Below are 13918 nucleotides of genomic sequence, written 5' to 3' on the forward strand. Positions count from 1 at the left end.
AGAGACATGAGGAAGGAGGGAGAGATATATGTCAGTAAACCTGTTTAGAGAATAACCAACCTTTTAGAGGATATTCTTTTGAACCACCTGGAAGAGCTTGGCAAACTTTGATTTTTTTTTTCCCAAACTTTCTGTTTGAGTCTTTCTTTTGAAAAGAGATGTTTCTTGCCTTTCACTTGACTGTGAATGATAAGTGTATGTTTCCACTGACATCTCTTCCTTTCTCCTGGGTAGGTAAGAAAACAGCACCATCCACTGCCAGTCTCTGCTGGTTATAACCACTGCTCCATTACAGCTTTTGTTGGGATATTTCTTCCTACAAATTCTTGATGCTTTGGAGAAAAATTTACTCTGCTGGTCTACTAAAAGACTTCTTAGGCTTTAATCAGTTGCTTTAATCAGCTGCTTTTTGTTGGCTTTTGGGTCTTAAAGCAGGGGTGGATGCTCAGGAGGCGTGACATGCCACCATCTGTGTCAGCAGCCATGTCCTGCAAGAGATCCCATCATCTGCAGCCTGTGACTCACCTGTTCCTAAGCTGGTTGACTTGTTGCCTGATTTGATGCCAAGGGGAAGTAAGAAGGGACACCTCATTTACATATGAGATGTTGCTGAGCATCCTTTCTCCAGGCCAGCCTGTAAGCTGAAGGAATGGGCCCTGTATCTGCTCTCGACCTCAGTGTTAGCTGTGATTTCACATGCCAGTATGTGCCATGGAGGAGGTGGTTATGTTTCCCATTTAATGCTCTTCTTCAGCTCTGCAGCCATCATGAGTAACGTCAGAACATTAAGGAGTGTGACCACGAAAGATACACTGGCCTGAATTATAAGCTACTGCAAAGATGCCTTTATGTTGCCATCTGAAAGATGTTTTTGAGACAAAGCAGCTTCAGTGTGATAAAACCAGATTAGCAGTGTTTAGCATTTGTAATGTTCCTTTGGCTGCAAATCCAGTGATGAGCTGCATTGTCCTTGGATGCACGAATCCCTTCTTGGAGACCAGGCCAGTGACAATGCCCAGCATTGACCAGAGTCCTTGGAGAGGAGTGACAAGCATGGTGGTCACTTGGGCTCTGTGGAGGTGGGGACAATGACAACAGGGCACAGACAGAGCTATCCACAGGGTCCATCTTCCTTGAGTTAAGGATGGGAAGAGTGAACTCATTAATTCTTCCAAGGGCTTTGAAATGCTTCAAAATCCAAATGGAATCCCTTCCAGGAGGGGAAACAGTTGATTTCCTGTTATAGAGCTGGCAATACCAAGGCACTGAGATTTGTGTCTCTCTTGTGATGGCATTGAAGAGGGATGGTGTAAGAGAAGGAAGGAAATGGGCATTCCTCAGCTTGCACTTGTCTTCCCTTAGCTGCATTCCCTGTGTGTGTGGAGGGCCATGGACAGGAGCACCTGAGCTGTGACAGCTGCTGCTTCAGGTTGGGCTGCAGTTCTGTGATATCTTTTGATTGCTGCTCCTCCTCTGAGACTCATTTGTTTGCGACCAGTGACCTCAGTGAGAGAGAGCATGATGGAATGTAGAAATAACAGATGAAGTGGGTCCTTGATTTCAGGACCACAAGTAGGGATTCTTCTCCCAAGTCTTCTAATTTAAGTCCTTTCTTCTCCATCAAGTTCAGCATAACCCAGGCAGATGTCATGGGCCTGGAGTGGGCTGAGTTCAGCTTGGAGGAGTGGATAACGAAGGTTGGGGCTGGTAGAGTAATTCTTATTCCCATACACCTCATGTACACAAGGATGACTTTGTGGTGGGACCAACACATGAGCTGTGGACTCTCTGGAGTTTGCCTACGTATGCAGATATTTGCCAAGCCCTCCTGTGAAAGCTGGGGATGGGAGGAGCCTTTGCTCATCCTCAATTGGTCCCCAGGTGTCCAGAGCCTGCACATAGGGGAGGGTTGGTGTCTACAGGATGGCACAAAGCTTGGGACCTCCCTGCCAGGAGTGGACAGGGAGGCAGGGAGAGGACAGGCGTCCCTGGCCATTGCTGGGCTGGAAATGGCCACACCAAGGTACCTGTGGGGAAGGTTTCTGCCACAGCCCCATGACAAACATTTCTAACAGGGTTTGCTGGGGATTTCTATGTCTTTTAAAAAAATATCAAAAAATCTGTCTCTTTCTCTTTCTTCTCATGTTAAGGGCCAAAGTATTGGGATAGGGAGACTGGAAATTTGGTATTTCTCTGGGACAGATGCAAAGCAATGAGGTCTTTCCTTTCCCATGGCCTTTCCTTGTGCCATGGTTCCCTCCAGCACTTGTGAGGGGCAGCTTGCTATCTCAGACGAGTAGTAATTTTTTTTTCCCTTTTCATATTATAAAATACAAACAAATGACAGAAAAGGTCAGGTGGTGGGAGGCAGGAGGGGTTCAGCTGGCTCAGAGCTGTAGGGACCGTCTCTTCCTCCCAGAGATGTTACGGTGGTTGTAAGGTCGCATCTTCATTTCCACAAAGGGGATGGAGAACTCGTGGCCTTTCCAATGGTACCAGTTAATCCCCTGGCAGGAGGGAGAGAAAGGCAGAGGGTAAGGAAAGACCCTAACAAGAAACCAGAGTAGGAGAGGAAGGAAACAAGGTAGATTGGTGTAGAGAAACCAGAAGGAAAAACTTGCTATAGCAGCAGCAAGCAGTTCCCCTGCTTCTATGGTTGCTTTTTTTTCCCCCACTGCTCAAAGGCTGGTCAAATTTCATGTAGATAATTTTTTTAGTCTAACACACTACAGCAGATGACTATGGCACAAAGCCTAGTTGGCTTGAAGGTGGCTCCCTTTGCTCCAGCTGGTGTGGGGACATGCCACCAGTTCTGACCCTGGTGCACCAATCACACCACCCCAGCCCTAACCTAGGCTTGCTGACACGTTTCCCTGGCAGAAATTCCAGAGGCTTTGAAGCCCTTACCTGACTGTGCCGGGACTCTCCGTACTTGCCGTTGAGGTTGGTGCGGTGGCAGTTCTTGTACCACCAGGCCCCTTTGTAGGACATGGCACAGTTGGTCACAGCAACATCATTGTCCCTGTCCTTGGTGGAGAAGGGGCGTCCCTGGTGATAGGTGAGGGAGTCTCCTGTGGAAAGAGGTGCTGTTAAAGGTGATGGAGTCTGTTATCTGGTCATTTCACAAGGAAATTGGGATGTTCTGGGTTTGTGGTAACCATTCCAGTCAATGGCTCAAACAGCTGACAGTCTGGGGATAACTGGAATAACTGGATGTTAACTGGATGTTAACTGGAATTATTCACAACTGGTTCATCTGAGGTCCTCTGCTGTCTGCTTAGGATCAGTGCAGACTGCAGCAAATCTTAGAGACTTCTTGGCGTTGTGAGATAAAGTGCTTGGATATGTGTTTGGATCTGAATTTCAGTGTTTCAGAAATTATTTAAATCCCATATTTTGGCATCCCTGATTTCCCAAGGCTTGGCTCTGCTATATAACTTCAAGATGCTTTCAGCTTCCTTCTTTCCTGTTAGCCAAAGAGAGCTTTTTCTCTCAAGGGAGACCAAACATTCATCTCTTGAACCAAGATGCTTGGCCACCTTTTCTCTCTTTGAATAAGATAAAGAAGTTTTTTGGAAGGTGTATGATGTCTTATTCCACCAAAACCTCTAACTTCAGCCTCACTGGACAACTAGACAGCTGCTTTTTGTATGAAAGAAAAGCCAGAGTAAAATTTGGTGAATTGAGTGATGTACTTACAGGAGACATTCTAAATATGCTCCTTGGTAATCCCTAAGGACATATGAAGTGGATCCATGCTGACTGTGTGCAATCCAGCCATGGAGAGACTGTTGCTGCCATCCTTGGCAGTACATTGGGTGCTTTGTGCCCTGGGATTTGAGGTTAGAGCAAGTGCTTTGTTGCACACCATCAAGATTCCTGTCATCTCTCTTCCAGTGGCAACTGACTGGTATTGAACAGGGAAATTCCTGCATCTTGGATATGTTGTGGGGTTCCACCTAGTACATGGTGGAAGTTCCATCATGGGGGCTTGCACTGGGCATGTCTATCCCAGATGAAGGGGCTAGAGTTGTACCCCTTCTGCCTTCTTGAGGAAGAGATCCCCTGTGCCCTCCCTCTAGCACCCATTTTCTTCTGCTGGGCAACTCTAACTCCTCTGAATCAACCAAGTAAGCAGGTGTGACAGTGTCCTTGCAAAACTGGGCAGTGTTTGGCCTTTATGTGAGGAAATGACTCAGAGGATTTCAGATTTTTCCATAGCTGTGGAAAGGCAATAAATACAGCCTCCAGCACGACATCAATAGCCAGCTGTGGCTACTGCCAAGTGAGATGACACCTTTGATGGCTGACCTGGTTATTTGAACAGCAATGTCTCTCATATTAAATATCTAATCCCCAATGGAAAATTCCATGTCCTTAGTGGGATTTATCAGCCTGGTTTACGCGATGGACTGCAGGAAGGCAGAAAGAACTATGGGTGTTTGTCTCGCCACCCTAGACAAGTGAGATTTCATGTTGAGATTTCCTTTACAGTCTTGGACCAACCAGTCAGAGGATTTCCCAAGACCCTTGCAGCACGGAGGCTGCAAGGATTTCCCAAGATCCTTGCTAGTAAGGAGGCTGTACCTGAAGTGCCATTGTAGTCCCCAATGCGCAGTTTGTAGAGGCTCCTGGAGTCACCAATGGAGAACTTGTCATAGTAGGCATATGCTGCCTCCTGGCCATCCCTCATGTCTATCCGCAGCTCGTAGCGCCCTTGGGATGTGATCTTGTGGATGTTGTCCAAGCCTGTCGAGACAGAGTAACATCCAGTGAGACCTGGTGCCCAGATCTGCTCCGTGAACAAACAAGGAAAGCTCTAGGCAAATAAAACAGTAGTAGGAAATGAGAGCAAGGAGAGGAATCAAAGAGCAGCAGCATTTGTGGTGAGTTTGTGTGTCTCCTGGCACTGCTGGAGTGTCCTCACTGAGATTCAATTGAGATTCAATTCCCTGTGTCTGTGAGCAGTGGGTTCACGGCCCAGATTTCTCCAGATTCCTTCATGCTGCTGAAGCTTGGAACATTCAGCTTTTGAGCCCTGGTGCTACTTATGTTGTTGTTAATCTCCCATATAAGCTAGAATGTGTTTATGGTGCAGGTCCCTGTGGCTCATGTTCAGGTTTTGAAGGAGCATACTCAATTTCAGAGCTGTGCTCTCTCCTTCTCACTCCTTTCCTGCTTTCATTGGACTTTCTGGCCACCAGTGCAACCCGTAGTCATCCAATGGACAATGATGGGTTTTGGTCCAAGGAAACTGACAGCATACATACCCGCCTTGTCTCCTAGAGAGAGCAAACTAGGGAGCTGCTAACCTCCACAGTGTGCCTCTGCATGAGGTCCTAAAGTGAAGGGCAGGAAATGAACAGAAGGAAAACTGTCTGAGGGAGAACGTAGAGGAATGTGGTGAAAGGCAAAGAGCCAACAGCTGACACAGTGCTTGTGGAACGTAAGTTTGACACATCAATGAAAGGCAACCAGGGAAGGTCATACCCAGCCAAAACTCATCCTCCAGGTTTCCAAAGCCAACGCGGTAATCTGCCCATTTCCGGAAGAAATCGGTCAGCCCGTTCTGCCGCCGCTGGAACACCTGATGTGGAGGGAGAGCAGGAGGAAAATCATAAAGATGGAGATGAGAAACAGCTATGCCAGGCTTTGGACACAAGGTAAAGATAATAATTTTTCTTTCCATTAGGCCTTTCAGGGGAGAAAATTGCAATGTCCATCCAGTTAGTGTTAACTGCAGCCATGCAATTAATTCATGTGCAAGTGGAAAAACCAAAGAGATATTAGATAATGTCCAAGGCAAATCAATGGTAAAATAGGAAGGATTTGGCCTTTGAGGTTTCTGCTTTAACTAGTACATGGTGCCTCTGGTTTTCTAGCACGTAATTCTGCTTTGAGCTGCCTATTTCTGTGATATCTAAGGGGATGTTATGAAGCAGAGTGAGAGAGAAATTTACTGGCTAGAAATCAGCATTTGAGGAAGCCCATTTTTTTTTGGTTTTGACTATACATCTAGCAGGGTTTTATGCAATGTGTGTAAGTAAGAGTTTGACATGAATAAGATCAAAGCACCATGGCATTATTTACTTACGCCGTCAGTCCATCTACGTCAAGACAAGCAGTGTTTGTGCAGCTCAAAAGCCAAACAGGCATTTGTTTCTAAAGTTCTCCTCAGACTCAATTGGGGTGACGCCTGACACCCTCCATCTGCAGGCAGTGTGAATCATTCCCCATGAAAGCTACCAGCCATTAATTTCATTTCTAGAACAATAAATCAGCTTCACTCACAGATTTTGCTCTCCAGAAGCAGTGCAAACATGCCAAATAAATCAAAGGGCATTTCTCCAAGTGTAACTATTATTACTGGAGCGTGGGCCATTCACCGCGGCGTGCGAAATGAAGCGTGTGATGCCGAGCCTGCTGTCATGCCCATGCTTTGCTGATAGGGGCTCAGTTACTTTGTGGTGGGGACAACATGCCACACGGATACTCACAATCCAGCCCCCTCCATCAGTGGTCATGTCACAGTACACGGGCACCCGCTGGCTGAGGTCCCCGTTGATGGAGATGGTGTAGACCCCGCTCAGCGTGTCTCCGTTCATCAGGTGCTGGGCACAGTCCTGAGGGTTAGCAAATACACGTCCTCCTGCAAAATCAAAGTCAAAAAAAATGGTAAAATTCAAGCAAAGAGACACATTTTCCCCATGCTTCAGGCTCCACTAGTTACAATCCAGGAAAAGTCTCTCTTGGCTTCTGCGTTCCGAGTAATTCCACGAGGCAGTGAGACTTTATATCTGCCGTTCACCTCAGAGGACTTACTGGGAAAAAAAACTGTGCATATATTAATTATTCTTCCATATGTCTTATACTGGAAGGGTGCACGGTAATGTCACAATGAATGATGAGGGATGTCATTTCTTGGACCATTTTTCTGCACTGTGTCTGAAACCCTGGGGTTTAAGCTGTCACCAGCATATTTAGACAGCTGTGAAAATACCAAAAACCTGTTCTCCTCTCAGGACTGCCAGCTCTAATCAAGTTTTATAACAGTACTCATTCCAGGGGGATTCTCCTGATTCTCCATGCCCTTGGAAATGATGGTGGACTTATGCTGAGCTAATTGTCACTTGCAAGCTGAGCAGGAATGAGGCTGTGTGAGATGCTAGAGGTAGGTAGCATGGGCTGTGTGACTGTGCTACAGGTGTTCTCTAATGAGGAAACATCTTATTTTGTGGTCAGAGTTTAGGAGAGTCTTAATTATGACAATTATTCTGGCAGTATTGGAGTATCAACTCTGGAAACAAATTTTTCTTATTTAAGACAGAAGAGGGAAATAAAATACATCTTTTTCTTTGGTGTTGGTACGTAAGGATGATGGAATAAATGAGTGCAGAGCTGGCAATGTGGACGTGGTTTTCAAGGATGTCTCTGTACAAACTGAGAAGGTGTGAGGGACCTTCAGATCTTCTGTGCTGTGTGTCCATCACAGCTGTGTAGTGCCCCATAGGACCAAAGCACAACCCTTGTCTGCTGCTCCCCACTTGGGTCTATTCCCCCCCACCTTGTGACCTGAAGACTTGAAAGTCATTGCTGTGTCCAAATGCTGAAGGTCCTCTCTTTTTTCTCCCCATCTTCATGGTCTGTAGCACAGCCGGGTGAGACATTGTTTGTATTTTATAGTATCCAACAATGAAAACTTCTTCAACAACAACCACTTTGGGCTCCCCTGAGCTCTGTGGAGATTGCTTGTTTCTTAATTTATATTCTTATCTTTAAGAGCCAAGGAAACCTTGAAAGACATTTCAAACCACTATAAACTATAAATACTGTATCTGTTTCTTCCTTTTGTCTCATCTGTATACAATTCCCCAAGAACCTTATGCAAACATGAAACAAAAGAGGCTGAGCTATTAATATGTCAGGGGGAATAGAAAAACCCCGGGATGTGTACTGTAAGCAGAAGGAAGCAAAACAATTTAAATTAAGCCTGAGTGGCTTTCTTTTTTTTTTTTTTATTTATTTATTGTCATTAAAGACAAGTCCTTGTTCTCTGCAAAGTGCCTTGATGCATTGCCAGAGTAAACTGAATTGCAGATCTGGATGCTTTGATGAGAGATGCTGTCCACGGATTGCATTGCCTTGGTGATAGCTCCTGGTTGCTCCTGTCCATCAATATTGGGGTAAGTGGGGAGAGACTGACCTGTTGCTAATGCCTATCTTCATCTTCAAAGCAAGTTAAATGTGTTGGATGCTGCATCAGCTGACAATGGGGACTAATGTTGCTGAGGTCTGACACTTCTGTTTGATGGAAAAGGTGCTCTCCTTGCCTGACATAAGTGGGTTTCTGCTGCTTTATCCCACCTGAGAAGTCACCCCCATGCAGCTTCATCCCTGACTCCCAAGCAGCTTCAAAGATTACATGTATTTTTCTATCTCCTGCCTGAATTGTACTGGATTTATGCACACATGTAAGAGGCAAGAACAACAGGAGAACATGTTTTGTAGATGTATTAGAGAAGTCATTTCTTCTTTTGTTGATGTAAATAGTTTCTGTTATCTCTTAAAAGCAGGTGAAGAGACCTTTGCATGTAACTGAGATGGGGAAGTGTATCCACAGCAGATTCAAAGAAAGTTCTCCTAATCTGACAATTAAACTGGCAGCACAGATGGGAGAAATTTTGGTCGACATCATCTGGAGACTTCTCAGTGTCCAGGAAAAACATGATTGGATTCCTAGCCCTGAACAAGATGCATTCTGTCTGTAAGTACCCTGGCCTAGCCATGCTTTTCAAAGAGGATGAGGGACAATTTGTTTTGCATAACTTCTGTTATGAATGGTTGCAGAGGATGGGAGCACTGGTGACATTCTCATGCAAGCTTCATTCTTGGAAGAGTAAGTATTCTGTCTGTGAGGTTTGCGGTGACTGTGGATGCCTGCCTTTTGATTTCAAAACAAAACCATTCCCATTACTTTAGTGCCTTAGTGGATTGTGAATGCTCCAGAATGAGAGTGGAGCGGAATAATGCAATTAGATAAAGTGCTGTCTCTGCTGTCTGTGACTCTATTGGTGGTGGAGGAGATGCACCTACTTGGTATTTCCAGGGATACCCCAACCCTGAAAACTTTCAAGGTCAAATTCAACAGGGCTCTGAGCAACCTAATCAAGTTAAAGATAGCCTTGGTCACTGCAGGGGGATTGAAGCAGATGACCTTTAAAGATTCTTTCCAACCCAAAGCATTCTGATTCTTTGGTATTTGTGAGCAATCAGATCATGTCCACAGCATGGAGACACTGGCTGGGTCCTCTCCCAGCAGCATTCCTGTTGATATGTGTTGTTCATTTTAGTGGATATTTTTTCGTCTGTTTATGCACTTGAGGATGGACATGGGCAAGGCAAAGGGCATGGCAGATGGTTCCTGGTCTGAAGGTCAAACCCCCTTGCCCTGGGCTGGGTCTTGTGTTTGAATCATAGCTCCTTCAGCCGTTAACGTTTTGTAGCGAAGCAGCGCTGTGGGTCATGGTATTGTGAGTACCCCTCTTTGGATCATGAAGGAATGCTGCCTGAGGAGGGAAGGTGCCTAAGAGCAGTCCATTCCTACCAGTGTGACATGTGGGCCAGCCCCCACGTGTCTGGGTGGATGCAGAGTGAGGCCTCACCTGTGGTGAAGGTGGTTGAGATGAGGCCGCTGCGCATGGCGTTCTGGGCAGCCTGCAGGTGCACCGTGTACTCCGTGGTCTCAGAAAGCCCCTCCAGACGGATCCACGTGTCCTCTGCATCCACAATCAGCTCCTGTACATGGGTCCCAGAAGGAGGCAGACACCAAGAGCAACAGATGAGAAAAGCGCTGGGGAGCCTAAAGAGCAAGTGAGGAGGGAAGGGAAGCCACAAACTACTGCAGCCCTTGGAGCCTGGCTGAGGAGCATTGCATGATTGCTTACACCCCTGGGCTGAGTGAATGTGAGCTCAGCCAATATAGCCAACATTTCAGAATGGTTTGGGTGGGGGAAAGCAACCTGGTTTGGAGATGGATTTAAATGTTTGCAGTCAGTGTCCTCTGTTAGCTGGGTCTGTTGGGACCTGTGTGCCTTCAGTACAACACATGACTGATTGCCCAAGCAGTGCAAGAAACAGAGCTGGCCAAACCTGGTTATCAGCGAGTTTTAACTCTGTTGATTCCTGTCATGTCAATTTTTCTGGTTGTTGGCCAGTGCCACACAGCATTATCGGACCCCTTTTGCAAAGCTATTATCCTCTGGCTGCTGCAAGCCAATCATACCAGCAAAGGAAATCAGACTGTTTGCCATGGCATATTTCTGATGGTGTTTGTTGGAGCTCCTCCAGACAGGCAGATGTGGACACACTCATTAAATAATCAAATGTATTGTATTGCAGAATTAATTAGCTGCCTGTGCCTATCTTCCTTTTTTGCAGGAAGGGCAAATGGCCTTTTTAGCATCTCTGCAGAATAATACTCTCCTGCCTCAGCTTGCTTGTGTTTCACAAGCTGTGAATTGCCCCCGTTCCTCCAATCTTTCCAGGTAACCCCTCTTTGCCCAGACCAGTAGGTGTGCATCAACATTTTACCTTAGGCAATCTCTTCTTACTTTTTCCTATCATCCTGCTTAGCAGGAAGTAGTGTCTGCCCTTCTGGCCTCCCTGAGCCACTGAGCATCATTATTTTGCTTTGTTTGGCTTCTCCTGCTTATTTTAACATGATCTTATTATTCCCTGACTGGATGAGGCTCTTTGGTGTGAGGACTGAGGCTCTTTGGTGTGAGAACTCACTCACCTTCCTGCTGCCATCTGTGGATCTGTAGGTCATGATGTAATTCTCAATCTCCCCCAGGGGAGGAACCCAGGACAGCAGAGCGCTCCGTCGTGTGACTTCACTGGCTGTCAGATTTGTTGGAGGATCCAAAACTGCAAGAGTGGATAGGAACACAGGGAAGTGCAATTTCTCACACACAGCCACCTCAACCCTGCTTCCCAGCTCAGTACACTGGGATTCAACCTTGCAGCACTGAGCTACAGCCCAAAGTCATCCTCAAACTCAGTTTCAAGACCTCATCGCCCACCCCAAGTCTTGAACAGAGCTCTGCAAACCCTCTAGAAGTCCTCCTCTACCTGTGTGCCACCTTAAGGGTAACAGCTGTGAAATTCATGTGCTATGGGGCCTGTCAAGCAAAATGGGTTGTCATGTTCTTCTGGACTATGGCCTTGGGCAAAATAAAAGACCTGGTATGGGATCTGCTCAGGAAACCACAGGCAGGGGAAATCACCAAAAGAAAGGGATGGATGGATGGATGGATGGATGTTGAAAGAGTGAAAATAATGGTTGATGCTTGTTGATTAAAATCGTGTTCTTGTGTTGTGCCCTGCACTGATATTTGGGATTGGTGTTTGTATCCTTTGGGCACGTGGCTACCTCTATACCCACAAGAGCTATGTAACAAGAGCTTTGGCTCAGCCTTGCTGGCTGCTTTTCCTGGGGTGAGTGCATGGCTAGGGGTGAGGGGTGAGGGAAGGGATTGTACGTACGAGTGGTGAAGTTGGTGCTGATGGTCTGGCTGGTGAGAGGCCCGCTGGTGGCATACATAGACACTGTGTAGGTGGTACTGGGCAGCAGGTTGGTCAGCTGGTACTCCTGGTTGTCTCCATCCACGAGAATTGTTTCTCCTGCAACTGTAAGAAAAAATGGATGAGTTAGATAATCAAATTCAAAATGTGTCTCTGGATATGACCTCATGAATAGAAGCACTTCTATTGCTGAAACACCATAAGGTACTGTAAGCAGCTGAGCTGTAGTAGTGCTGCTCAGTTTGAAGGGTGGTCCAATTTTTCTCACAATCCCTATAAAACCCCAAGGCAAGGGCTCCTTCCCTTCTCCCTCTGTGAAGGGCTCCCACCCAGCTGAGGTGAGCTGAAGCAGAGCCCTGGTGTACCTGCACGGCGGGTGAGGATGAGCACGTAGCTTTCCACCTCCGACAGCGGCGGGTTCCACTGCAGCAGCGCCTCGGTGGGAGTGATGTTGGTGGCTGTGACCCCCAGGGGGACATCCATGGCTGCATGGGGGAGAGATCCAGAGAGTCAGAGGCATTGGGAGACTGGACTATGAGCTGGAAGAACTTGTGGCATATTTCTCTATGCCTTGCCCTGCTGCCCAGACACATGTGCCTGCACAGGAGTTAGTGCTGCCCAAGCTGAAATGCAAAGATGTCATAGCTTGTGTTACTCTGCTACCTGGGCTGCTCTTCCACTCTTTTCTAGATGCCCAGTCTGGCTTGTTAGGGATTTTCTTTAGGCTTTGAGGAGTCTGGAGATAGCAGAAGGTTTTATTCTTGCAGCAGATGCTGCTTGTGACAGGGCTTCCCTAGGGATTATTTCTGGAAATCTGTACTCTGTTTAGGAAAGGTTGTCGTGATTGCCCAGCAGCATGTTTCTGGCTTCCCTGTGCCTGATACACAGGTTTATCACTTTTACCCATGACTACCCATGCATATTTGGGACAGAGACATACTTCAAAAGCCCACACTGAGCCTTGTGAGCCCTGCTTATCATCTCCAGCTTGCATCCAGCCAGTGTGAGGTCCAGCTTGCTCTCAGTCACCTGGGTATTAGTGCAGGCAGGGACTGCCAGCCCTGGGCAGGGCTGGAGCTGACACTGTTTGGCTGTTCCCTGCCCACCAAGAGCTCCTTCCCACCTGTGTATGCAGTGATGGAGGCCAGCTCGCTCTCCTCCCGGCCCCGCACGCTCTTCAGCTCGATCTCATACTTGGTGGCAGGCTGCAGGTCCTGGAGGGTGTACTCAGTGGCATCCCTGGAGATGGCCATGCTGTCTGTCCTTCCTGCAGAGACGGAGCCAAGAGCTTTGACATCACGGCTGGGCCCATCCCTGGGACTCAGGAGGGGCTTGGGAGGGGAGGGCAGTTCCACAGGGCGCTGGAGGTAACTGGGTTTTGTGCCTGCTTGGGAGGGGAGGGCAGTTCCACAGGGCACTGGAGGTAACTGGGTTTTGTGCCTGCAGGTGCACTCCTGTGTGCCCAGCACCCTGCTGGCCTGGCCTTTCCAGCATCATCCACAAAACTAGGGCCAAGGGAGATGAGTTAGGCAAAACAGATGAGGGAGCTGGGATTTCAGGACTGAGCCCTGAATTTAACCATCTCTGGGAAGGGCATGCTGCTGGGGGCCATTCTGTGTGCCCCTCTGTGCCCAGCTGGCTGCAGTGGTCCCTTCCCATCCTCATTCCAGTCACCCCATCCTCTGCCCTGGAGCCAATCCCAGTTATTGGTGGCTTTGCCCAAGGCACTGAGGTGCTGCCTGGGTGAGGCTGGCCTGGTGACTTGCTTGGGCCAGCAGATGGAGGGAGGGCTGGAGCTGTGAGCTCAGGGCATGAACAGGAGTGGTGTGGCCCCTTACCTTCAGCAGCACGGTAGGATATCCTGTAGTGGTCAAAGGCAGCGATGGGAGCACTCCAGTACACCATCATGGACTCCTGGGTGACGTTGCCCACCCTGAGGTCCTTTGGTGCATCAATCCCTGGTGAGATGGAGCACAGAGAAGAGCTGTGGGAGGCAGGCCCACTCCCCATGGCCCTGCTTGCCCTCCCCTGCGCCTGCTGGGGGGTGCCCCGTGGTACCTGTAGTGATGGAGCCCACGACAGGCTCAGAGCTGATGGTGCCATGCACGGCCACCAGGGACACCAGGTACTCTGTGGATGGCTGCAAGCCCGTCAGGCTGATGTGCCTGCGGGTGCCATCCAGTGTGACCTGCTGGGCCTCCTCCTCCTCCTCGTCCCGGCGGCTGTAGGTGAGGATGAGGCGGTCTGCTGGTGGGGAGGGGTCACTCCACGTGACATTCACACTGGAGGATGTCAGCTGGGAGAAGTGCAGCTGGGAGATGGGCCGAACGCCTGG

General features: G+C 48.0%; 1 protein-coding gene across 1 annotated transcript in view; it reads right to left on the reverse strand.

The window, feature by feature from the left end:
• Positions 1-2221: 2221 nt before the first annotated feature.
• The window catches only part of TNR (tenascin R), a 30314-nt gene continuing 18617 nt past the window's right edge, over positions 2222-13918 (reverse strand). Inside the window, exons 10-21 of the mRNA XM_030953393.1 lie at positions 13642-13914; positions 13422-13541; positions 12707-12850; positions 11949-12068; positions 11545-11688; positions 10796-10926; positions 9663-9795; positions 6498-6649; positions 5491-5587; positions 4588-4749; positions 2908-3071; positions 2222-2507 (exon numbers count right to left, since the gene is read on the reverse strand). Coding sequence (XP_030809253.1) covers positions 2388-2507; positions 2908-3071; positions 4588-4749; positions 5491-5587; positions 6498-6649; positions 9663-9795; positions 10796-10926; positions 11545-11688; positions 11949-12068; positions 12707-12850; positions 13422-13541; positions 13642-13914 — 1760 coding nt within the window. The 3' untranslated portion in view covers positions 2222-2387. The remainder of the gene's footprint in view (positions 2508-2907; positions 3072-4587; positions 4750-5490; positions 5588-6497; positions 6650-9662; positions 9796-10795; positions 10927-11544; positions 11689-11948; positions 12069-12706; positions 12851-13421; positions 13542-13641; positions 13915-13918) is intronic.

The sequence above is a fragment of the Camarhynchus parvulus genome, chromosome 8, assembly GCF_901933205.1.
Source record: "Camarhynchus parvulus chromosome 8, STF_HiC, whole genome shotgun sequence".
In the NCBI taxonomy this organism is placed as follows: domain Eukaryota; kingdom Metazoa; phylum Chordata; class Aves; order Passeriformes; family Thraupidae; genus Camarhynchus; species Camarhynchus parvulus.